This window comes from Sphaeramia orbicularis, chromosome 20 (assembly GCF_902148855.1).
Source record: "Sphaeramia orbicularis chromosome 20, fSphaOr1.1, whole genome shotgun sequence".
NCBI lineage: Eukaryota > Metazoa > Chordata > Actinopteri > Kurtiformes > Apogonidae > Sphaeramia > Sphaeramia orbicularis.
In genome coordinates this window covers 25,890,262-25,914,695 of record NC_043976.1, presented here as the reverse complement: position 1 = coordinate 25,914,695, position 24,434 = coordinate 25,890,262, and the positions used below count along the sequence as shown (strand labels likewise).

The 24,434-nt window shown below is 39.3% G+C and overlaps 1 protein-coding gene across 1 annotated transcript in view; it reads right to left on the bottom strand.

The window, feature by feature from the left end:
• The window catches only part of LOC115411628 (gamma-aminobutyric acid receptor subunit rho-3), a 47,090-nt gene extending 23,060 nt beyond the window's left edge, over positions 1 to 24,030 (bottom strand). Inside the window, exons 1-2 of the mRNA XM_030123825.1 lie at positions 23,485 to 24,030; positions 8,777 to 8,889 (exon numbers count right to left, since the gene is read on the bottom strand). Of these exons, the coding sequence (XP_029979685.1) occupies positions 8,777 to 8,889; positions 23,485 to 23,621 (250 nt within the window). The 5' untranslated portion in view covers positions 23,622 to 24,030. The remainder of the gene's footprint in view (positions 1 to 8,776; positions 8,890 to 23,484) is intronic.
• Between the last annotated feature and the right edge of the window lie 404 nt (positions 24,031 to 24,434).

Sequence of the window (24,434 nt, the reverse complement as noted above, 5' to 3'; positions counted from 1 at the left end):
TTTATGCCTTTTATGCCTACCATTTAACTTTTTTTTCTTTTCATTTTCCTGTGGTTAGCTCTTCTGTGGAATTGCGTTTGCACTTTGTTATGTTTGTCGTGTGATATGCACTGATGGATATACCATAGAATTGTATTTTTTCCTTTTTTTCTGATAGTTTTCAGCTAGTTCAAATATGGTCATCTGGTCAAATATGTAAACAGAAATTGAAGACTGCTTTTATCTTAGAAAAGTTGAATGAATCTGTTATGAATTGCTCAAAAGTAATGATTTATTGAGCTTTACATCTTTTTCTGAAGCACTCATTACACTACAACAAATTCCATTACATTCTGAAAGTATGAAGCAAAGTGGAAACAGTTCAGAAATTTTTCAGAAACCTGGTGATTTGATGTGGATTTACCAGGATATGAAACTTAACTTCAAATTTATTGTGTGAAAATTAATTTTCTGACTTAAAATAGATGAGTGTCGAGTAAAAGATAAGGTGAAAATGACACAACATGACAGGAAGATGAAAGTTAGGAAGATAGGAGGAATTTTTGTTTCAGGACAATACCTACATCAAACAATCAACATCAGTTATCACACGTCTGTTTAGTCTCCTCCACCTCTGGGTTTTACACTGGGACTTCAATTTAACGGAGTGTGACGCAAAACACCACTTGACTCTTTGTCTACATGGTAATGTAGGGCTGCTGCGTCTGAGCTGCTTATTTGTGGTGAAGAGGTTAAGTCTACAGGGATGCCACCTATAGAAAACAAGGACTGAAATCCTGTGATACGCAGGAAAGTTTCACTCACACTGAAACATTGTACAGAATCTGCAAAGAAATGTGCAGGTGCCACTGTACTTAGATTTAATCTTTTGTCTCAATTGCTCACCCCCACTTGCAGGAGTTGAACATCCCAAAATCAATCTAAAGAAATCTGAAGAAAGCATTTTATAATATGTGTAAATCCAACAGTCATTGTGGTGGAGGTTGCACTGCATCAAAAAATACTAGCGTTTTAATAAAGCATCTATGTATCACATGAAAGAACATGGTAACAGCAGATATGAACATTCAGAAGCTGGAAATTCAGTGCATCTGTAGTCTGACTGTAAAGCAACCACATACACTTGACAGTAAAATGAAGTTAAGTATAAAGTAAAATCTTTTCCATACAGACTATCTTTATGACAACTGTCCAAATACACAAATATATATTTTATTCTACAGATAAAATCATTAAATCACTAATCAATCAAGCTGATTATTTTTGCCAATTACTCCACTAGATCTGTAAAGAAAAAATAAACCCAGACACATTTGGTTTGTCATCGTGGTGGCAGGCTGCGTCTTATTTTCTATTTATTTATTTCTTATTTTCTGTACAGTAAATACACTGTAGACAGAGCAGAACAGATCTACTTAAGAAAGCAGCGACAGCACAGATATTAATGTATAATATCTGTAATATACAGAATAATGCTGTCATGTAATTTTTATTTGAGTTCAGTAAGTTTGTGACTGTCATTAAATTGTATGTTATCAGATTTAACTGCATGTCAGCTCTCATATCCTGTGCTCTCGGAGTAATCGTCCTTAAACCCATGTCAGTCTAACACCACTTTATTCCACACATTCCTACAGTTTTACTCCAATAAAATGAGATCATACACCATAAAGCACCATTGTTTGAAAATTGTGTCTGTGTGTGTGTATTGTTGTGTGTTTGACGGTGATGATCTTCATTGCAGACGTCAGTTTATTTCCCACCCCTCCATCTGCTCCAGACCTGGAATATAATCCAGATTAATGCACACGAATCCCCCCGACTCACACAATACATACACACACAGACACACAACCCTATCTGAGTGAGCACACAGATTGCTACTGTATCTCAAATGCATTACTGCTCACACACGACACACACACTGCAGACACACAATGGTGTAATCTGGGTCAGCGCTGGTGATTTTGGATTGACACATCCCTTGTCTGAGTGACCCAGTGCCCATCATCACATCATCAGACCGACTGAGCATCATCAAACCACTGTGTACGCACCATCCTCCTCATCATCATCATCAGCAGCAGCGTGGGAAGAGTGTTTTTTGTGTTCGATGAAGTGTGACTAAGTGGATTAAATCATCAGGGATCAGGGATTAAAGGAGGTGTGACTGTGTGTGTGTATGTGAGGTATTCCTTCTATTATGAGGACCTTTCTATGAGTTTTCAATTGTTACCAAAATAATTTATTTCACTGTAGGTTATAGTTTTAATCTTCTTCCCTGTCCACATTATATAGATATTTGACAAACAGATTTTTCTCTTTACATTTGGGCCTCTCATCCACACATAAATAATGTTTAAGAATTTTAAAGAGGATTTCCTAAGTATACATTTTTATAAACTTCGGTTTGTGTGAATCGGTGTGAACAGGGAACATGGAAAGATCAGAAAATCAACGATGGCCTCACACGTTTGTGTAATGATTGAACCTGCACCTGAATCATCAACTCCAGGTGTATAAATCAGTGTGAGACCTGCAGTAGATCAAGGTCAGTGAGGATACAAATCCACATCAAATATATATCATATAAAGAATACACCTACATCTAGAACCAACACTGAGGTACCTTGAATTTATTTAAATTAAGCTGTTGCTGCTGCAGGAGATATTTGTAAAATGAGTTTTAGAAGATGTTCATTTAGAAAAACATCTGTGTTAATGTGGTTATCAGTAGTTCTTCACTTGCATGTCGGCAACGCAGCCTTTTTCAGTGTGACCTTAACCTTCTCATAAATTTGTGTCTTTCATTTCAGAGTTCTTCTTGCTAATTTACAACTTTATGATTTCAAACCTTTATATTTTTCTCATAAATGTACTATTTTAATCCCAAATAATATCCTGTTTTTGCACACACAGTAATGTAAGACTTTAATCTCAGGTGTTTTTTTTTTTTTCCAGAACATCATTCCCTCCTCCATATTTCTTTTCACCTACATTGGCCCTAATATATTATGATACATTTCAGACGATCCTCATAAGCATAATCATCATCCTCTCAACCTTTTCTTGTTTATTTTTCACTTATCAAATGTCAGCACGCTCCCTTGTAGTGTCTTCATTAATAACCAACAGACAATACAGGAAAAAAAAAGGAACAGTATAGTTTTTGTTAACTTTCAACCACAAGGCATGAAATCAAGTAATATGTATGATTTAGTAGGTATACATCATGAGTCACTTCAGCTCTATTTCCAGTTAAGGTAAATATTAACTCATATTTTAATGTTGTTTATATCCTGATGGAGTTTGCATGACCTCCCAGTGTCCGCATAGGTTCTCTCCAGGTACTCCGGCTACCTCCCACCATCCAAAAGACATGCACTAATAGGTTAGTTGGTTAATCTAAATTGCCCATAGGTGTGAAAGTGAGGGTGATTGGTTGTTCGTCTCTATATGTCAGCAATGTGATGAACTGGTGACACATCAAGTGTGTACCCCGCCTTTGCCCATAGGTAGTTGGGATATGTTCCAGCACCCCCACGACCCTTTCGAGGACAAAGCGGTTCGGAGGATGAAAGAATGAATGTATCCTGATGAACTGCATTAGGCAAATGGCAACGGCAGTGAATCATATATTTTATTAAACACCAACTTTACTTCAGTTTCATCCATTCTAATACAGTAACCACTGAATTTACTCCAAGCATTTATGAACACATATATGATCAGTAAGTCAAATATGGAGAAATATCTGATTTTCACTTAAAAATTAAGAGGGTAAAATAATAATAATAATAATAATAATAATAATAATAATAATAATAAGTTCAGAAGCCCTTATGAAAAAGAAACATCTAAAAAACGTGACGTCGCCCGGTACGGCGCAGCCGGGGCCCCACCCTGGAGCCAGGCCTGGGGTTGGGGCTCGTATGCGAGCGCCTGGTGGTCGGGCCTATGCCCACGGGGTCCGGCCGGGCCCAGCCCGAAAGAGCGACGTGGGCCCACCCTCCGACGGACTCACCACCCATCGAGGGAATCATAGGGGCCGGGTGCAGTGTGGATTGGGTGACAGTCGAAGGCAGGGAGCCCGACAACCCGATCCCCGGACACGGAGTCTAGCTCTTGGGACATGGAATGTCACTTCGCTGGGGGGGAAGGAGCCAGAGCTTGTGAGGGAGGTTGAGAGATACCGTCTAGATATAGTCGGGCTCACCTCCACACATAGCTTGGGCTCTGGAACCCAACCCCTCGAAAGGGGCTGGACTCTCCACTTCTCTGGCGTTGCCCGCGGTGAGAGGCGGCGGGCTGGTGTGGGCTTACTCATAGCCCCTCAGCTCAGCCGCCATGTGTTGGAGTTCACCCCGGTGAACGAGAGGGTCGCGTCCCTACGCCTTCGGGTTGGGGACAGGTGCCTCACTGTTGTTTCGGCCTACGGGCCGAACAGCAGTGCAGAGTACCCGGCCTTCTTGGAGTCTCTGGGAGGGGTGCTGGATGGTGCTCCGACTGGGGACTCCATTGTTCTCCTGGGCGACTTCAATGCCCACGTGGGCAATGACAGTGAGACCTGGAGGGGGGTGATGGGGAGGAACGGCCTCCCTGATCTGAACCCGAGTGGTGTTCTGTTATTGGACTTCTGTGCTAGTCACAGTTTGTCCATAACAAACACCATGTTCCAACACAGGGATGTCCATAAGTGCACTTGGCACCAGGACACCCTAGGCCGGAGGTCGATGATCGACTTCATTGTCGTATCATCAGACCTCCGGCCGCGTGTTTTGGACACTCGGGTGAAGAGAGGGGCAGAGCTGTCAACCGATCACCACCTGGTGGTGAGTTGGATCCGCTGGCGAAGGAGGAAACCGGACCGACTCGGCAGGCCCAAACGTGTTGTGAGGGTCTGTTGGGAACGTCTGGCGGAACCCGATGTCAGTGTGGTCTTCAACTCCCACCTCCGGGAGAGCTTCTCCCAGATCCCGGGGGAGGTTGGGGACATTGAGTCCGAGTGGACCATGTTCTCCACCTCCATTGTCGAAGCGGCTGCTCGGAGCTGTGGTCGCAAGGTCTCCGGTGCCTGTCGTGGCGGCAATCCCCGAACCCGGTGGTGGACCCCGGAAGTAAGGGATGCCGTCAAGCTGAAGAAGGAGTCTTATCGGGCCTTGTTGGCCCGTGGGACTCCCGAGGCAGCTGATGGGTACCGGAAGGCCAAGCGTGCTGCAGCCCAGGCGGTTGTGGAGGCAAAAACTCGGGTCTGGGTGGAGTTTGGGGAGGCCATGGAGGAGGACTATCGGTCGGCCTCGAGGAAATTCTGGCAAACCATCCGGCGCCTCAGGAGGGGAAAGCAGTGCGCCACCAACACTGTTTACAGTGGAAGTGGGGAGCTGCTGACCTCGACTGGGGATGTTGTCGGGCGGTGGAAGGAATACTTCGAGGATCTCCTCAATCCCACTGCCACGTCTTCCATAGAAGAAGTAGAGGCTGAGGTCTCAGAGGTGGACTCGTCCATCACCCAAGCTGAAGTCACCGAGGTGGTTGGCAAGCTCCTCGGTGGCAGGGCACCGGGGGTGGATGAGATTCGCCCTGAGTACCTTAAGTCTCTGGATGTGCAGGGACTGTCTTGGTTGACACGTCTCTGTAACATTGCGTGGCGGTCGGGGACAGTACCTCTGGATTGGCAGACCGGGGTGGTGGTTCCCCTTTTTAAGAAAGGGGACCGGAGGATGTGCTCCAACTATAGGGGGATCACACTCCTCAGCCTCCCGGGGAAAGTCTATTCCAGGGTACTGGAGAGGAGGATCCGACCGATAGTCGAACCTCGGATCCAGGAGGAACAATGCGGTTTTCGTCCTGGTCGTGGAACGCTGGACCAGCTCTATACTCTCCATCGGGTGCTCGAGGGTTCATGGGAGTTCGCCCAACCAGTCCACATGTGTTTTGTGGATCTGGAGAAGGCGTTCGACCGTGTCCCTCGTGGTATCTTGTGGGGGGTGCTTCGGGAGTATGGGGTCCGGGGCCCTTTGCTAAGGGCAGTCCGGTCCTTGTATGACCGAAGCAGGAGCCTGGTTCGCATTGCCGGCAGTAAGTCAGACCTGTTCCAGGTGCATGTTGGACTCCGGCAGGGCTGCCCTTTGTCACCGGTTCTGTTCATAATTTTTATGGACAGAATTTCTAGGCGCAGCCAAGGGCCGGAGGGGGTCCGGTTTGGGGACCACAGGATTTCATCTCTGCTTTTTGCAGATGATGTTGTCCTGTTGGCCTCATCGAACCTGGACCTTCAGCGTGCACTGGGGCGGTTTGCAGCCGAGTGTGAAGCGAGCGGGATGAGGATCAGCACCTCCAAATCCGAGGCCATGGTTCTCGACCGGAAAAAGGTGGTTTGCCCTCTCCGGGTCGGTGGGGAGTCTTTGCCCCAAGTGGAGGAGTTTAAGTATCTCGGGGTCTTGTTCACGAGTGAGGGAAGGATGGAGCGTGAGATTGACAGACGGATTGGTGCAGCGTCTGCAGTGATGCAGTCGCTGTACCGGTCGGTTGTGGTAAAGAAGGAGCTGAGCCGAGAGGCGAAGCTCTCGATTTACCGGTCAATCTACGTTCCTACCCTCACCTATGGTCATGAGCTTTGGGTCATGACCGAAAGGACAAGATCCCGGATACAAGCGGTCGAAATGAGTTTCCTCCGTCGGGTGGCTGGGCGCACCCTTAGGGATAGGGTGAGGAGCTCAGTCACCAGGGAGGAGCTCGGAGTAGAGCCGCTGCTCCTCCGCGTCGAGAGGGGCCAGCTGAGGTGGCTCGGGCATCTGTTTCGGATGCCTCCTGGACGCCTCCCTGGGGAGGTGTTCCGGGCATGTCCCACCGGGAGGAGACCTCGGGGAAGACCCAGGACACGTTGGAGAGACTATGTCTCTCGGCTGGCCTGGGAACGCCTCGGGATCCCCCCGGAAGAGCTGGAGGAGGTGTCTGGGGAGAGGGAAGTCTGGGCATCCCTGCTTAGACTGTTACCCCCGCGACCCGGCCCCGGATAAGCGGAAGAGAATGGATGGATGGATGGATAATAATAAGTTGTCATAAATAAAAAGTGGTTTTTGGTTTGTTTGTTTATTTGTTTGATTTTCCCTTTGTTTATGTGTTGTTGTTGTTTTTCTGTCCACAATGTATTGCTAACTATCACTATTAAAAAAAAAACAGGGTAAAATAATAAATGGTAGTAAATCAATTAGGAAAGGTTAGATGCAGACAAAAATACTTGTAGATGTTAAAGGGTTAAAGGCCATTTTTAAGTTCCGCTTTTGCAAATTCAAGCCACAATATGCTCAGCAGGTTGATCAAAAATCAATCAATCGAATTTTATTTGTATAGCACTTTTCATATATATTACGTGTATGTAGCACAAAGTGCATTACGCCAAACCCCCCACTGTCCCACAGTTTCAAATAAAAATAAAATAAAATCAACAGAGTAAAGCAATGTAAAAAAAGTAAAAGTTTAACTAAAAGTTAAGCTGAAAAGACAGGTTTTAAGTTTACTTTTAAAATATGAACACTCGCAGCAGACCTCAGATAGACTGTTCCACAGTTGGGGGCATAAAAGCTGAATGAAGGTTGTAATGATATACAGAATCAGGTTTGAGCTGCCCAGTCACATCTTTGATTTAATGGTCTTCTGTTGCCTGATAATGAGTGTATGTTGCTCTTTATCAGGAAATTAAAAAGAAATAACTCTAACTAAAAACAAATTGATGATAGTAATTGGGTATCCCTAGCTGTACACAATTGCAAAATGGAGGGGGTCACACTTTGAGGTACATTTCTAAACACAGCATTTTATTTCACTGCTGCATTATTAACAAATACCCACAAACGCAGAACCACCTCCACCTCTTCCCTCAGCCAATGGTAAACCGTCTTTACAACACGTGAGCCTCCTGCTGTTGGCTGCAGTTGAGTGAGGAAAGAGTGAATTAGAGCGGAGGAACGACTGCGGTAAAGAGTGAAATAGATGAAAACCCTAGTGGTGGTGGTGAGAGTCACCCAACTAAACTTGTACCCAATAACAGTTCACATTCAGCGGAGTTAATCTCATGTCGGTCGTCTTTTCTGTCGTCCAGATCCAAGTGTGTTTTCAATTTCACTTCTCTGACTTCTGTGCTGTTCTTATTCTCCTTCTCTTTTCGTTGCTGGTGACGATAACTCGGCCTTTAACCAAGAATCAAAAGACTCGCCCTCTCTAAAAATTTTATATTACAAATATTCGACTGTGCCGGCTGGGAAGTTTCTTTGCAAACTTTCACAGATCAGCTGACGTCACTTAACAACCGGGACCATAAGTGCAGGGAAAAGGTAAATGAACATAAAGTTTCACTTTCACTTCTGTGGAGGGGATGGACTGCATCACCCCGTACCCCCATAGTATTAGTAGGATGGAAACCGACACACACGCGGGTAACCGGCTGAAACGCATACGCGTGCAACCCCCACTGAACCGTGCGCGTGCCCCCCCCATTACACACCACACCAACAGATCAATTCCACAGCAAACACTGCATAAGTGACCGGACTACTTGCAGAGTGATATGAAAGACGTGAATCAGAGGTAAAAGAACCCATTTTCCTTGACAGCATTATACAATGAAAAAAAAAGAAGAGGTCACTTTAGGCCTGCTTTATAAATATGGCAGCGCAACATGGAAATTCCTGTAATTATTTCCCCTAAATCTCTGGAACATTAAGACTTGGTTTTAGGGCTGAGGTTAGAATTAAGTGAACAGTGGAAGTGGTCTGACCTCCGAAACCCGGTCTCATAGCAAAGTCGTGCTCCTCAATCCTCAGCAGCTGTTCACTTTTTATCAGCAGAGTCTTTGTGCTGTCCTGCCTCTTCAGTTTGTAGTCAATACGTCTGCAGAAAACACACACACACAAGCACACAAAACAGAGACTGATTAGTCAGTTTATTAACCCTGTAATTACACACTGATTAAACAACAGTTTGTGGTTTCCTACATGTCTCTCTCTCTGGTTTCCCCCTCCCTCTGCAGCTCACTCTAAATCTGCCAAAACCATAACCTTAATCAAAGGCGTGGCACAGCTCCACTAAACAAACAGACACACGTGCACGCATACACACGTGTGCACATGTTCTCGGGATCACATACAAAGCACTTCATGAAGCTCAAAAACAATCCTGAACGCTTGGTTGATAAACCAGTCACTGGGAGAGCAGACAAAACAGGCAATATAGGATACAATCACACTACCTTAGTGCCTTAATGTTCAGAACTGATTGTTTTGAATTTTTGTTCATATAACTTTAAAGGGGTCATATTTTGTAAAACCCACTTTTTTTGTACATTTTTTGTGTATTTGGGGACCCTAATAGTTTAAAAAGCTTAAATTTGAAACCTCCAGGTGCTGCAAAGCTGTCTTCATTTTCATTTTGGCAAAAATTGAGTGGATTTCTACAATCCATCTTAATTCCTTCTAAATTTGTTGCGTCTATAACTAGTTACGTCACGACATTTGCACACGTAAGGTAAAGACTTCCAACGAACATTCCTCTGAAAACTCTATAATTGTTTGTCAGCAGTTGTAGTCCATACTGAAAATATGCCCAAAGTTCGAGCTGATTACCTAGAATGTTCAGTTGTTGGTTGTATTAACAAACACAAGTGGTTGAACGGGACAGAAACCACAGTCAACAACCTGGAGGGGGTGGGGCGTGAAGTGGCTCATTTGCATTTAAAGGGCCAGCGCTCAAAACGACCTTTCTGGTGTCAATACGCAGAAATAGGGTTGAATACAGGCCTGTGGAGTTTAATTAATGAAGAATTCAGACCCAAGCATAGCATTTACAGTTAATGTAGACCACAGGGAAATGTTTTAAAATGCATAATTCCATTTAAAAAAGTAAAATATCACTCCTTTAATAAAATATGGCCTCTATCGCATTCCAGTGTGATCTGGTTACAGTCCTGAACTGAGCCACAAACACAAAACCAGTGGAGTTAGAAGTGTTCAATTCAGAAAAAATGACCAATATACCAAAGTGAAAATACTCTATTCCTTCTTACTTTTAACCAAAATATGTAAGCGTGATCAATACTCATTGTACAGTGAAAATCTCTCTTCTATATGTTTTGGATTCATTTTACCTCTGTGTTCATGCATATGTTGCATTTTAAGTACTGTATAGCATGCTACATACAGAGCAAAACTTCATATTTAAAGTGACATACAAGTAGCACGAAATCTGATCTGGCTGTTTTAACTGAAGTCACATTGAAAAACATCAGGTTTGTATCTGATTCAGGACCACATGTTTCACAGAACTGAAAAGTTATGATTCAGATTGATTTGTGCTGTTCACACTGTTCACACAAAAGACACCACTCCGACACATAAGTGGTACATTTCAGCAAGTTTGGAAGAAAAATATTCACCAAACAAAATAGTAACTGAAATAGATAAATGTAGTCGCAGACATGCAGATATGCTGATGGTTTATCTGCCTACCTTGAGTGGATTTCTACAGATTGACACTAACATTTACTTGGACTCAAGGATGAACTGAGGTCAAATGTCAATCTGACTTCATTAAACACACACACACACATACACACACACACACACACACACACACACACATCTGTTGTTTTTGTTGGGTTGTAATGGCCATGTGTGTTTATTTCTTCTCCATTTGGGTTCAGTAAATCTTCAGCTCTCTTGGGTCAACTGTCTGGATGTTTTCTTATATAATCTTGTGTTATATTACACACCTTCAGAATGTCCCAGAGGCTTTAGTTACTTTTTCTGTCCAGATGATCCCATATGGTATCTACAATACTCATATTTTTACATTGCGGTTGTTCATATACTAGAAAGACTGGGAAATACATATGTATGCGGTCATGCCTTCCAGAAAAAAACATGATCATTGTAGAAGTAACAGCCCGAGAGAGAAGATTTACTGAAGCCAAGTAGTCATACTAAATACTGACTTTACCTGCAGAAGCTGTTTGGTTCAAATTTTTTCAATAGTGTGCATATATTTCCTATATATTTCTTATTAAAAATAAAAACACATGCTCATTACAACCCTGCAAAAATAAGAAAGCAAAATGCTGCCTAAGAATTTTGGACAGCACTGTATGTTTTGCAGATAACGTGAGATTACATGATTGTTAGGAAAAAAATCACTCAAAACCAGGATGTGCAAAACCAGGATGTGAATTAAGTTAGACGATTTAGTCTTCCAAGAGGGTGGAAATAGTGGTGAATAATATAGCAATGATCAACAAATCAAACTCAAAAGGCTGTCTTCTTGTGGTTTGCGCTCATACTTGTGGAAAAATGCAAGGTCTGTGTGGATGATAGATATGTCTCCCATCCTGGGAACAGTGGTACTTCAGCTTAGAGTGTATGTCTAACAAGGGTGTAATGGTTATTTTGTTTAAATGACAAGAGATTATCACATGGCCAAGGCCTTCGTACTTCTACAAGGACACACATGACTGAACATTGTGTCTAACTAAAGTCATTAAAATACCATATAATTTCTACAACTTCTACACACACATTGAAAGGTCTGTTAAAGTAGATTGTGAGAATAATATGTGAAGGATCTCTGTGAAACATATGAGGATAGTGTATATAGTATTTCCCACAATGACTTCTGTCCATAAATTATTAAATTCTCATCATCAGAGCCCAAACATACCAATTCATAGGAATAACACATACCAATTATTAATTATGGTTTCATTATTATGCAATTTGTAAAAACAAAAATGTAAATTGACCAAATAATCCATGTAGTAATTTTCGAGTGCAGCCAAGTCCAAAAGTGTGGAGTAAGTTTAGCAAAGTGCCGTGGCAGCATGAAAGAGTTAAAGTGCTTTTAAATATCTGAAAGCTATGTCAGAGCAACTATGTTTACAACAATACAACCACGGCAAAAAAAGCAAAGTATGTTTTCTTGCTTCAGTGCTTTTGTCCTCAAGAGGAAGAAAAACGTAAAACAAACACACTGTGCACGAACATAAACTATAAACTACTATATATGTCTGACATTCAACCAGGGAAACCCAAACTTGACGACATTCAGGATGTAGAAGGTGTAATTATAGCCTCAACACAAGCCTCTCAGCTGTGTGTGTGTGTGCGTTTGTGTGTGTGTGTGTGTGTGTGTGTGTGTGTGTGTGTGTGTGTGTAGCATAGGGTAAACATACACATGCATTGCATAGGTGAACACAGTTTTAGAAGTGATAAAAGCTGTTGACATTTCCTCAGCTGATAGAAATACCTCTTTGAAAGTCACTGACACACAATCGTTTCTATCTTTAGTAGGACATTCACTGACATAATCAGAGGTTGGAAATAATAATGCAAACACACACACATGCACTCAACTTTATCACAGTACGTAAATAGATTTTTCATGCATCTGTACTTTAAAGTTTTATTCTTCTGACAACTTTTCCATTCATATTTTAACATAACTATCTGCACCCACATCACTAACGTTTGTGTCTACTTATAGGTTTGTTATAGTTAATAATTACTTCCATAAATTTGTTTTTGGTTGGGATTCAGTTAATTTGGAAAGATTTTTCAGAGCTTTGACCTTACAATGTCACTATGGTGCAATTATAAACACTTTCTATTAGTAAATAAACTTGCATAAAAATAGTGAAATTGTTGCATTTGCATGACATAATAGTTATCAAAACTGATGTTCTGTTACAATTAATTAATAGAATCATTTATACTGGAGTAATATTCCTCAGTCTTCTGCTGTCATATCGCTGTTATTTTCGTGAGTTTTTATTCTTATATTTGGCTAAAAATGGCACAAATATAGTCTCAAATAACATGAATTCAATGTAAATAAAAGATGTATATTTTAACAATCCCAATGCATACTTTTTAAGCTTTTAAACGACTCTTAAATTGCTCATCTCACTCATAGATCCATTTTCTACACATTTTCAAAATAGGCGCATTATTTATTTATTTTTTTTATCACTGCATGCCTTCCAAACATCAAGACCAGTTTCACCTTAAAAGCCTGGAACAATACAACAGAAAAAAGACAATCCCGTGCTGTATGCATTGACGTAACAAGATAAAAACCAAGTGAACTGCACAGGAAACTTATCATTGTTTTAGTAATTCTACTTTAACCAATTACTTTAGCCATCTCTTGGGTCAGGTCGTCCTCTACCCTGCACTCTGTCCTCCCTCTGTATCTACTTTAACTAAGTGTCTTTTTACTCGCATCTGTACCGGACCAGGCCTAATCCTACTCTTATATCTAAATCCTCAAAAAGCCATTTAAAACTATGAAATGTCCTCACAGTCTTCCAAAAGTACCAAAAATTGTCCACATAATTATAAATGAACACATGCAAACACACACCTTTCTGATGTTGTGTTATTGTGAGATCGGATAATTAATTCCAGCTAAATCCTATTTCCATAATCCCTGAAATTAACCTCAAACCAAACACTAAAATCCTCCAAATTAAACAAAGAAAACTCACAAATGTCAAAGCACGTATTTATTGTGACAAAGTCAAGCACCACAAAAAGCACACTGGCAATGTATGTTCACATAGTTTGTAGTGATTCATTACTTTATATATGACCACATATTCCTATTTAATAAGTTAAAATATTCAACGAAAGTGATGAAAAATTACAGTTATTGTCAAAAGTAGCTGATTAACCTGTTTATTACATGACAGTGCTATGGTGAGGTTTACTTAAGGTTAAAATACATCAAAATAAGTATTTCATTTAGGTTAGACGTCCTCTGTCGTCATGGTTACAGTATGCTGGCAATGGGTATGAACCAGGAACAAAACACCTGCTGCAAAGATTAAAGAGGTTTAAAAAGGTGAAAGTGGTGGTTTTATGACAATGGGTTTCAGTCCAAAATGAGGTCACCCTTGCACAAAAGAATTAGGTTTCAATTCTTATATGTACAAACCGTATTACAGATTATAGACGTAGACATTTCAGTTAGTAATGACCTAAAAGTGGCTCTGCTCTGTTGCAATGGATCAAAACAGAGTAACAGACATTTCCTGGGAAGATAAATTCTTTGTCAACACACTGACCTCCACCCATTTTGTTTCTATGACAACCACACAACTTTCTGTCTTTACTCACTTAAATGTGTTGTGGTTAATTTTCTGTAGGATAGTGTACTCCTTGATACAGTTCTACGTTTACCTCAATTTTGGGCAAAGATTTATAGATTTTTGAACATCACAAACAAAGTAGTCATACCGGATGAGTACATTTTTAGTGTATTTGATTTTGAGTTAAGTTTTTCTTTTCCTTCCCGGTGTTTACTTTGATAATAACCACCAAACAAAAGTCAGTAGAAGTAACCTGCTTATGATGTGTGGAATAAAGGTTTAAGTGTTTTTTCCAAATTTAACATGGATATCAAAGGGACGATTATAAGTTGGACAAATGTTGATCACATTATCTGCAGTTAAACGAAAGATGTCACTAAACAACAAAATATAACTGAGTTGCAATAAATTACTTTACGCATCTATATCTATAGGCTCATTTTTGCACAACACCAGAATTTCTGCAGCACAAATATCTAATTTTCCAACAAAAAAATGTGTGAAGCCAAAATTTCACAGCCTTAATTTTAGTTTTCTTTTAATGTTTGTTGCTCTGCTGTGTGATTTTTCTGCAATGCATTTCCCAAAGATCACCTGTCAGTAAAACGTACAGGTGGATTAAAGTTTTAAAAGTCATAAAACATGTTTGTTTTAAGTGACACAGAGCGAAAATTGATTGATGTGTCTCTGGAATGATGCCAGAGTTCAGATATTATCTCACGTAGCAAACATAGTTTAGTTTATTGCAGGGAATAAATGATTGTGTAACACGTTATTACTATATTATTATTATTATTATTATTACAATGCCTGAGTCAAAAGGTCTATTGTGTAAAACAATGTGTGCTGTTTTGCAATTTGCTGCAGGCTATAAATATGATTTTTATGACAGATCTGAATTCCATTACAGTTAAACTTGTCATTTCTCAATTTGTTCCATATTTAGTCACAGATGACACCTAAAGCTTAAGTTATGAATATCCATGTTTTGTGCAAATGAAACCCCTAAGTTTAGATTTTACTGAAGAAGATTTTTTATGAGTGCAAGATTTAAGAATGTTACCTTTCCTGAATGTTTTTTAATGCCAACAACACATACATAAATTATCCATGACAGTTATGTGTAAGGGTGTGGTCGAAACTGCAAAGACGTAGATACATCAACCACACTTAAGAGAAGAAAAAGTTTAATAGCATATATCTGTTGCACTACATTTTATAGGTTAGCGATTAAAAAGCTATGCATTAAAATAAAACAGACTTATAGTTAAAAAAAAATTACAGGGGTAGTGGCCAAATAAAATTATTTTACACGCATATTTTCCTCTTGATAAGAAACTGATCATGACATGTTTGATACAAAGGAAACATAGGCTGTATAACAGTGGATGTATAACAAATATCGGTATTATATCTCATTTTAAAACAAATATAGATATTGTTGATGATAAAAACATACACTGCAGTAATTTAAACAGATGTAAAGATATTAATTAAGGAGTAATAACCAAAAACTGAACTAAATTCTGCCTCTTTGATAAAAGGTCATCATGAAAACCTTGAAATAAGCAGCCAATCACAGAGCCTGTACATGCCGTTTTTGGTCAACATATGTTTCAGATTATGACTCCTCGTTTGCTTTCATTTTCAGCAGTTTCTAATTTACCTGGAAGCCTAGACGCACAAGAAATACCAGGAACTTCCTCCTAATTGCGTGGTTTTTACAGAAAAAAAGAGAAGTAAAGTGAAGAAGCCGTGGGAACTTCCCTGTGACATGTTATTTAGAAGTGACGTTACAGCAAGGGCACAGGGTTAATCTCAACTGTGATGGGAATATCGTGTTTTCTTTTCACTTTACTTACTGGAACATATGAATAAATACTGGTTAGCAAAAACCTGAAATATTCTTCTCTGTTTTTTTTTCTGCCCACATCATTACATGCTTCCACTTGTCAAAACTATACAGTTTAATTTTTACTTTCCTGAGTTGCTACTTATGGGATGCTGTCTTATAAAGAGACATTAAGTGAAAGCACTTTATATCAAACATGAGCTTTTAATGTCTCTGACAACATCCCATAAGTAGCTACTGAGCAAAGTAAAAACTAAACTGTGTAGTTTTGGCAAGCGGTATCTAGAGCTGGGCAATATGGACAATAAATTAAATCTTTTTTTTGTTTGTTTTTTTCAATGTTGAATGGATGATATCCAACTACATTTGATTGTTTTCTGATTGCATGACGTGAAAACAAAACTTGCTTCTACATTTGAATGAAGAAACACATTAGGTAGCAAACAAGAGTTTCATTTCATTTTTTGGTGGGCAAGGGAGGTCTCAACTTTGCAATGTAGGGATTTTTCTCAAGATTTTCAGAAAGGAAAACAATAATTTAAATTAATTCCATATATGCCCTCAATAACTGTATCTAAAAAGTGGACAAAGCCAAATGTCACCTATTTGTTTGTGGATGACCATTTTGAAGCCATCTTGAAAGCCGATTTTTGGCAAAAGTGTAAAGCTGAGAAAGATAACTATAGACTGTATATAAACACTTCAGTCACCCATTAGTTTGTGAACAACTTTGAAGCCTCAAAATGTGTAACGTGTCCATCACTGTGTTGGTTTTATGGAAGTAAGAGGGTAAAGAGCAACAGATGAAACCGGGATTTAATGAAAACACTGACTACATTGACTAATAGTGTGAGTTTAACACCATCAAGTAATTTTAGCTACTTAGTCAATGAGTGACAACAGATGTGAAAGTCATGAAAAGTACAAACACTAATAGCAACTACCTGAGCTAATTAACAGGCTAACAGACCATATAATTACCTCCGCCAAGGAGGTTATGTTTTTGCCAGGGTTTGTTTGTTTGTTTGTTTGTTTGTTTGTTTGTTTGTCTGTCTGTTTGTTTGTCTGTCCGTTAGTGTGCAACATAACTCAAAAAGTTATGGACAGATTTGGATGAAATTTTCAGGGTTTGTTGGAAATGGGATGAGGAAGAAATGATTAAATTTTGGTGGTGATCGGGGGTGGGGGGGCCCACAGGGTGGGCCACTGATCGTTAGTGTGCAACATAACTCAAAAAGTTATGGACAGATTTGGATGAAATTTTCAGGGTTTGTTGGAAATGGGATAAGGAAGAAATGATTAAATTTTGGTGGTATTCGGGGGCGGGGGGGCCCACGGGGGGGCCCACTGATCAGCCTTGGCGGAGGTCTGCACTCTCCGAGTGCTTCTAGTTCAATATGTGTTAATGCTAACATCAGCGAATGCAGCTAAGTCCTGTTGTTTTTTATTGTATTTAAATACCAGTAACTCCATGAACACAGCTGCTTTTTTTTTAAATAAAGTTTTGACATTTTATTCAGTGAACAACAGTTATTAATGTTTATCTCAGTAACCAAGTTAATCTTTGTAAAACCCCACACAACAACCCACATATCTGTGAATCACAGCAGCAGAACTTTTCTACTTTGGATAAACAGATGAGATGTATAACAATTATGTCTTGTACTGCTATCATAGGGTAAAATTAACCCTAGAGACTGCACCAAACTGTAAATATCATTATTTCAGCAATAAAATTGGACATTTTAACATTAGATTGAATTGCTTTTAGAGCCTCAAGTGACCTTTTAAGGAACTGCAGTTTTTGGCATTTCTTCTGAGAAGTCGTCTCTTTGCTGTGCTGTTGTTTTTTGGTTTCTTTTTGCTAATTCAGTGTTTGATTTTATTTAGACATTATGTGTTCTAATTACTCTGATCACATCTTCCCTTATTTATGTCCATTTTTATCTCTAATTTGCTTGTGTGTGGATACATTTTCCTCAATTTATTTTACACATTCTATATAAATAAATGGACGTGACTAATTTTGCTGATCATTATCTGTTCCTTTATCACCAACATGAGCTTCATTCATTCATTTATGGCTCTGAATAAAACTGACATTACATTACATACACACCCTCAGGTTGAATTTCATTTTGTTGTTCCCTTAACCTCTTATCTAAACCCACAATCTACCCTAAATGTAATTAAATACTGTGATTTATGACTAAATACGGCAAATCTAATGTCATTCCCTTCAGCTGTACTTTGTCCTAATACACTCGATAAAACATGGAGCAGTTCACATCAGTTCACTCTCTGGTTCTGGGTCAGTCATGGTGTAGCAATAAGTTGCCAGTATCATAAAAGCAGCTATTATTTTGTGTCACCTCAGCTGCACTTCAACACCAATCAAACACAACAACAATGTGACTCTTCAGAATTCTTGGCTATGGTTGGCCGGGTTTTATTCTTCTATCACTGAACAACAGCAGCATTCTGAATGTGTTCTAGGACACATTCGCCATTATCTCCACACTTTCAGCAAATTCTCAAACTAGGCTATATGAAAACAATGAGAATAGCTGAAAAAACTCCAAAAATGACAGTCAGAATTAACTAGAAAAGCACTCGGAGAGCGCAGACCTCCACCAAGGCAGATCAGTGGGCCCCCGTGGCCCTACCACCACCAAAATTTAATCATTTGTTCCTTGTGCCAGTATCAACATTTCCTGAAATTTTCATTCAAATCCGTCCATAACTTTTTGAGTCATCTTGCACAGACAAACAGACAAACCAACGCCGGCAAAAACATAACTTCCTTGGTGGAGGTAATTAGCTACTATTACATTCACAGCTACTTTTTCAGTCTGATCAAAACAGGACCAGATGAGATGCTCACAGTCCGGATTATACTGAATCATGGTTCAATACACAGAGAAGTGGTAATAATTTTGATTATTTCATTACAATGACTCCTTTCAGTGGGTTGGCTATATTAGGCAGCAACTGAACATTTAGTCCTTGAAGCTGATGTGTTAGAAGCAGCAACATGAGTAACATAAGGAACTGAGTGACTTTGACCAGGTGTATACTGTAACAGTGATGACTGGGTCAGAGCATCTCCACAACTGCAGGTCTTGTTGGGTGTTTATGCTCTATAATAGTTTTTAGTACTGACCAAAAAGGGACAGAACATCCTAATCTCAAGACAGTTGATCATCTGTGGGTGGTGCTGGACAAATAAATCTGATCTATGGAAGTCCACCTCTCTACTTCCAGGACTTCAGGGATCTTCTACTAACATCTTGGTCCAGATACCACAGCACACCTTCAGAGGTCTGGTGGAGTCTAGGCCTGGGGTCAGAGCTGTTTCTGTGCAAAAAGGGGGACCTACACAATATAGACAGGTATAATAATGTTATGATCCCATAGAGACTTGAATAGTTGTTATTTAGATACTTTTGGTGGGTTCTAACCACTTTACACTGGAATGAACAAGATCTGAAGAGGTTTTGACCCAGTGATTCAATCATCACAATTTCTCCCTTGTCAAAGTAGCTCAGATCCTTATTCTTGCAAATTTAGCTGTTATTAACACCAATTTTGGTCCAAATGTTCACTTGCTGTCTAATATATCCCACCCACTGATGGGTCCCATTGGAACGAGATATTCCAACATTAAAATCCCTTTGCCTGTCAGCGATCAGAATCTTATGGCTGACCGTTGTATATTTAGTCTAAACACACTTTGTGGATGATTGAGACTTTTGGACTTACCAAAGGAAGACAAGGTAAAAGTAGAGAAAAAAAGATTAAAATAGGCCAAATGAACAACACGCCAAGTATACAGAGATAAGACACACACACAACGCTGATAAAAATAGTAACTTTGCCTGATGTTGAAATGGTCCTGGTCTCCTCATTTCTGGTTTAGTTCTTGTTTTTCATCAGAGTTTGACACTGATGCAATGATCCTGAAATTCTGGTCCAATACTAATGCTTTAAACTCATATTGCTTTTGTAATAAAAACCATGCTAACTGCTAGCATTGCAAACATCTACCAATACGATGTTGAGCCAGAATCTTAAAACACTAATTTGCTCCCATTCACAAAACCTGCTTGATGAGGCCTGGCCCCATCACTATATTGTATGTTGTATGGGGTCAGAGGTCAAGCCTATGTGTAGATCACTTCAGTGTTTCGAAAGCTGGTCTGTTCTTTATACATATACAATTCATGGCTGTGATTCTTTGTTGAAATATGAGTGTCATTTCACCAAGTAAGATGTGAGTCGTGGAATACACACAATATGCTGGCAGGTTTCTGAGGTGATTAATGGGTTGTTTCTCAAATGAAGGAAATCAGATATAGATACTGGTTTCTTAGGGGATAGGTAAGACATTAATTCTGTCTTTTTGACAGTGTTAGATTACATTTTATTCCAGTATTTCATTTCAGAGTTGTTGGATGGGTTTGAAATTAGGGCTCTGTTGAGGCCAGTTCTGTTTCCTTACAGATCTGGCTCTGTACAACACCATTGTCATGTTGAAACAGGACAATAATTACACCAGAATGTTGAAAGTGTTTTGGTGTCAATAACTCGAGGAGCCAAACCAGAAAAAATATCTGTGCACCAAAGACAAAAACTGTGCAGATGAGCTTTGGATTTCAGATTTGGTTAAAGAGCACCATTAGAGAAACTGAACCTGATGATGAAAACATAAATCTATCATTAACTAATATTAGGAAACATTTAGTGGCGGAAGGAGCTTTCAGATCCTTCAGCTCAGTAACAGATCTAATAGAAAACACTCCACTACCAGTAAAAGCTCTGCATTAAAACCTTGCAATGTATTTCCCATTAAATGAGTCTGTATCATAAGTAAAAATGGATGAGACTCACATATGCTTTAGGGTAAAGACTGCAATATAAAGTACTATGCATAGGCTTTTCAGCTTTGTACTTTTTGCAGGATTGTAATGAGCATACATATTTATTTCCTAGTCTATTTAGAAATTTTACTGAACAGGGATCATCCACAAAAACATTAACCTAATAAGATAAGATGCACTGAACCAGATTTAGCTACTACCTAGTTTCCATCTGCAGTCCCACGACAGGTACACATAGCAGTAGATAAAAAACAAAGGCATAAGTGGGCTGATATCATCAAACATACATTACATACATGTATACCCTGACAATACTATATGCTCACACCCAAATACTCTCACATAGACATCGTAAATAGAAATACATTATATAGACAGTATACCCAATCCCCAGGTACAACTAACAAATACAGGAAATATGTGCAGAGTATTAAAAAGAAACACAAAAAAGACAGAACTAAAAGGCTTAGTGTGACCTCTCTGTTCCCTCAAGAAAAAGTAGATGAGACAATAAGAAATGCTAGACATGAATGAAACCAGGTGTAATCCATCCACAGATTAAAACAGTAAATCTCATGTTGTCTGAGTTCAAGACATCTTAAAGTGCACAGGGAGGTCAGATTTAATACTTGCCACTTTGGTTTGTAGCTTTTTTTTTAATACCATTTACATAATTATATACTTATATGCATAAGTACAGTTATTAATACCTTAAAAAAACAAATATAATGCTGGGCTAAGACTTATGGACAGGACTGTATTCTTGTGTCTATAAAAGTTTTTTCTGTTACTCTATTTATTGTTTTTCAACATCAGCGTTTTGAGCAAGTATTGAGCTATTTTCAGGTATACTAGATGTAGTAGATTAGACATAATATGCATATCTTCAACTTTTTTTTCCTACAAATTCAAGCCTCAGCCCTAAGCGGGTTATTTATTCCTGATGACGCTAATGAAGACCACTGGCTGAAACACGCTGATCTAACCGTAGTTAAATAAAGTTATTCTATACGACATGTACTACTAGAGTTTTTGACCATAATTTTAGTTTTTCTCCTTTTCCATGTACTTTGGAAGTAGATGACTTTGTGCCCTAATCTTATACTTTAAGGTATGCTTGGGAGACATCTCATATTACCACTATAAAAATGTTCATGTCAAATTGTTATCAGTAATTATGAAAAGTGTCAAGTCAAGATTTATTTATTTATCTATTTATTTTATAATTTATTTAACATTAATTTATTTTACAGTTGATTTTTATTTATTGGCAGGTCGGAAGAAATAACATTATAATGACAACAATGACAAATAACAAATACAAAAATTTAACAACACAATAGAAGAACTGGACAATTGGCAGACACTAATGACAGTAACAAAGAACACTGAGAAGACAGAGAAGCATAAAATTAGTGCCGACAGATCTGGTTTCTTTTTAGCCGCATTTTCAGATTGTCTTTAAAAGTGTTAAATGTGGTACAGTCCCTTATTGGGGCTGGAATCTCATTCCAAACCTTAGTTTAAAGTCTGATTCTTCTTCCTGAATGAAAGTTAATGAAACTAGGCTCCTACATGTGACTTAAAAGGATTATGTATTGCCACAACGTGACAAATATTTAGAAATCTAGAGGTAAAACATGTAAAACAATTATAAAGATTTTAAAAAATCTGTGTTGAGGAAAATTAAGTAAAAACTAACTCTCAGGTATTCTGTAGCACAGATGACGATAATATATCTGTAAAAAAGATTAATTTCAATATTTATTGCAACATATACTTACATCATGACATTTGTTATTATTGTTTTGTAGCCTGAATGAAACACTTGAATTCAGTGTGTCCAAATACTTTTGTCCATGTAGTGTGCATCAGTATAAATAATAATAGCAACACATTGTGAAAATACACCACTACTAAATAGCAATTTTAAGTAACAGCAATTTCAGTCACGATGATCAGCAAAATGTAATTTATGTATGAAAAGTATAAGTCAAATTGGTGTTTTACTACTATATATGATATTTTTTATTCATTTTATATCTGCATTAATGCATGTAGAATTTTACTGCTGTAGATATTAAAGTTTTGAGCAACTTCATATAATGATGGTAGTTAAAGCAGTTGGTAGTTTTCTAAATTCATCATCTGTTTGTAGTGTCACTGTCCTGCAGTAAACGTTTCATGAGCTCAGAAACACAGGTTTGTTTTCAGGTCTGTGACGATGCATTTTCCAGTGAATCCAGGAAGGTTTTTAAAGAGTTAATTTAGTTTAAGATGGAGGAGACTTACGCTCAATCCATGAAGGAATCACTTCATCCTTCAGGTTATGACTAACATTAAAAGTCAACACATTTGGAGAAACATGGAGGGGGATGAAAACTGTAATCTGAAAATGAACTAAAGCTGTCAGACAAATGTACAATAAATGCCTCTGAGATGTAATGAATTTTAAGTATAAATATGTAAAAAACGCAAATACTCAAATTACAGTAAATGAGTAAAAGTACTTAGAGATACTTTCCACTGCTGCATTTAAGGATCAAACTCTGAAAGTAGATTTTAAAGTTCACTGACTGAACCTCTGAGCATAAAACACAAAGTAAACTGTGTCTCACCCTCCAAACTTGAACTTGCTGTTTTCCCCGAGAAACACCTCCTTGTGTTTTCTGCGTCCGGAGTTGCGACCGCCTGTCACCATGGCGACGAGGCTGGCCGCAGCGAGGGCCAGACAAGTCAGCACATCCACCTTCATGTCTCACAGGTTTCCCCTCTGCAGCGGACACGACGCCAGCATCCCGGCCTCCTCCACCTCCACGTCTTGCCGACTAAGGCTGGTGGTCCTGGTTGAACATCCTGCGGCTGCGGCTGGAGGTTTCCTCACCCACAGAGCTCCGTGACAGACCATGAATGTGTACATCCAGCGCATGCATTAAGTGTCTTTACATGCATGCATCCTCAGTCTCCAGCTGAACATCCTATTAAAACAGGTCAATAATCTCCAGGAATCTTTGTCCCGGGCTTCCTGTGCTCCTCTCCTCCTACAGTCTGTTTTATCTGTGATTTTTGTGGATCTTTCTATCTCTGATTAAAATCGATATGAATCTATTCCTCCCGGCGATAGAGGAATGACACTAATTCCACCCTAATCCTCTTATCTACAGCCACAGCAATCTTTCACTAACCTACAAACAGACACACACACATCCAGCAATAATCAGGATTTTCTCAGCAGGACAATGAAAAAATAGGCACCTGGTGTGATTATATGAGGTTAGCGCACACCTCCACCTCGTACAGAGGTTTTTGAGCAAGAGAGTGAATACCTAGCGGGTTTTGAAGCGGCTAAAACAACAAAAAGTCGTTAAAATCGGCTGAGGTTTAATCCGAGCTGGAGCGGAGTGAACAGAGTCTAATCCAGACTCACCTAGAGCCTTCCCCAGTTTACACCTCGTTCTGAAAGACATAATCCAGCACTCACACAAAATCAAACATCAAAAAGCAAGAAAGAATTTCATCATTACATCTGAAATGCCAAATAAATAGAGCTTTTGCATGTGTCAGTGAT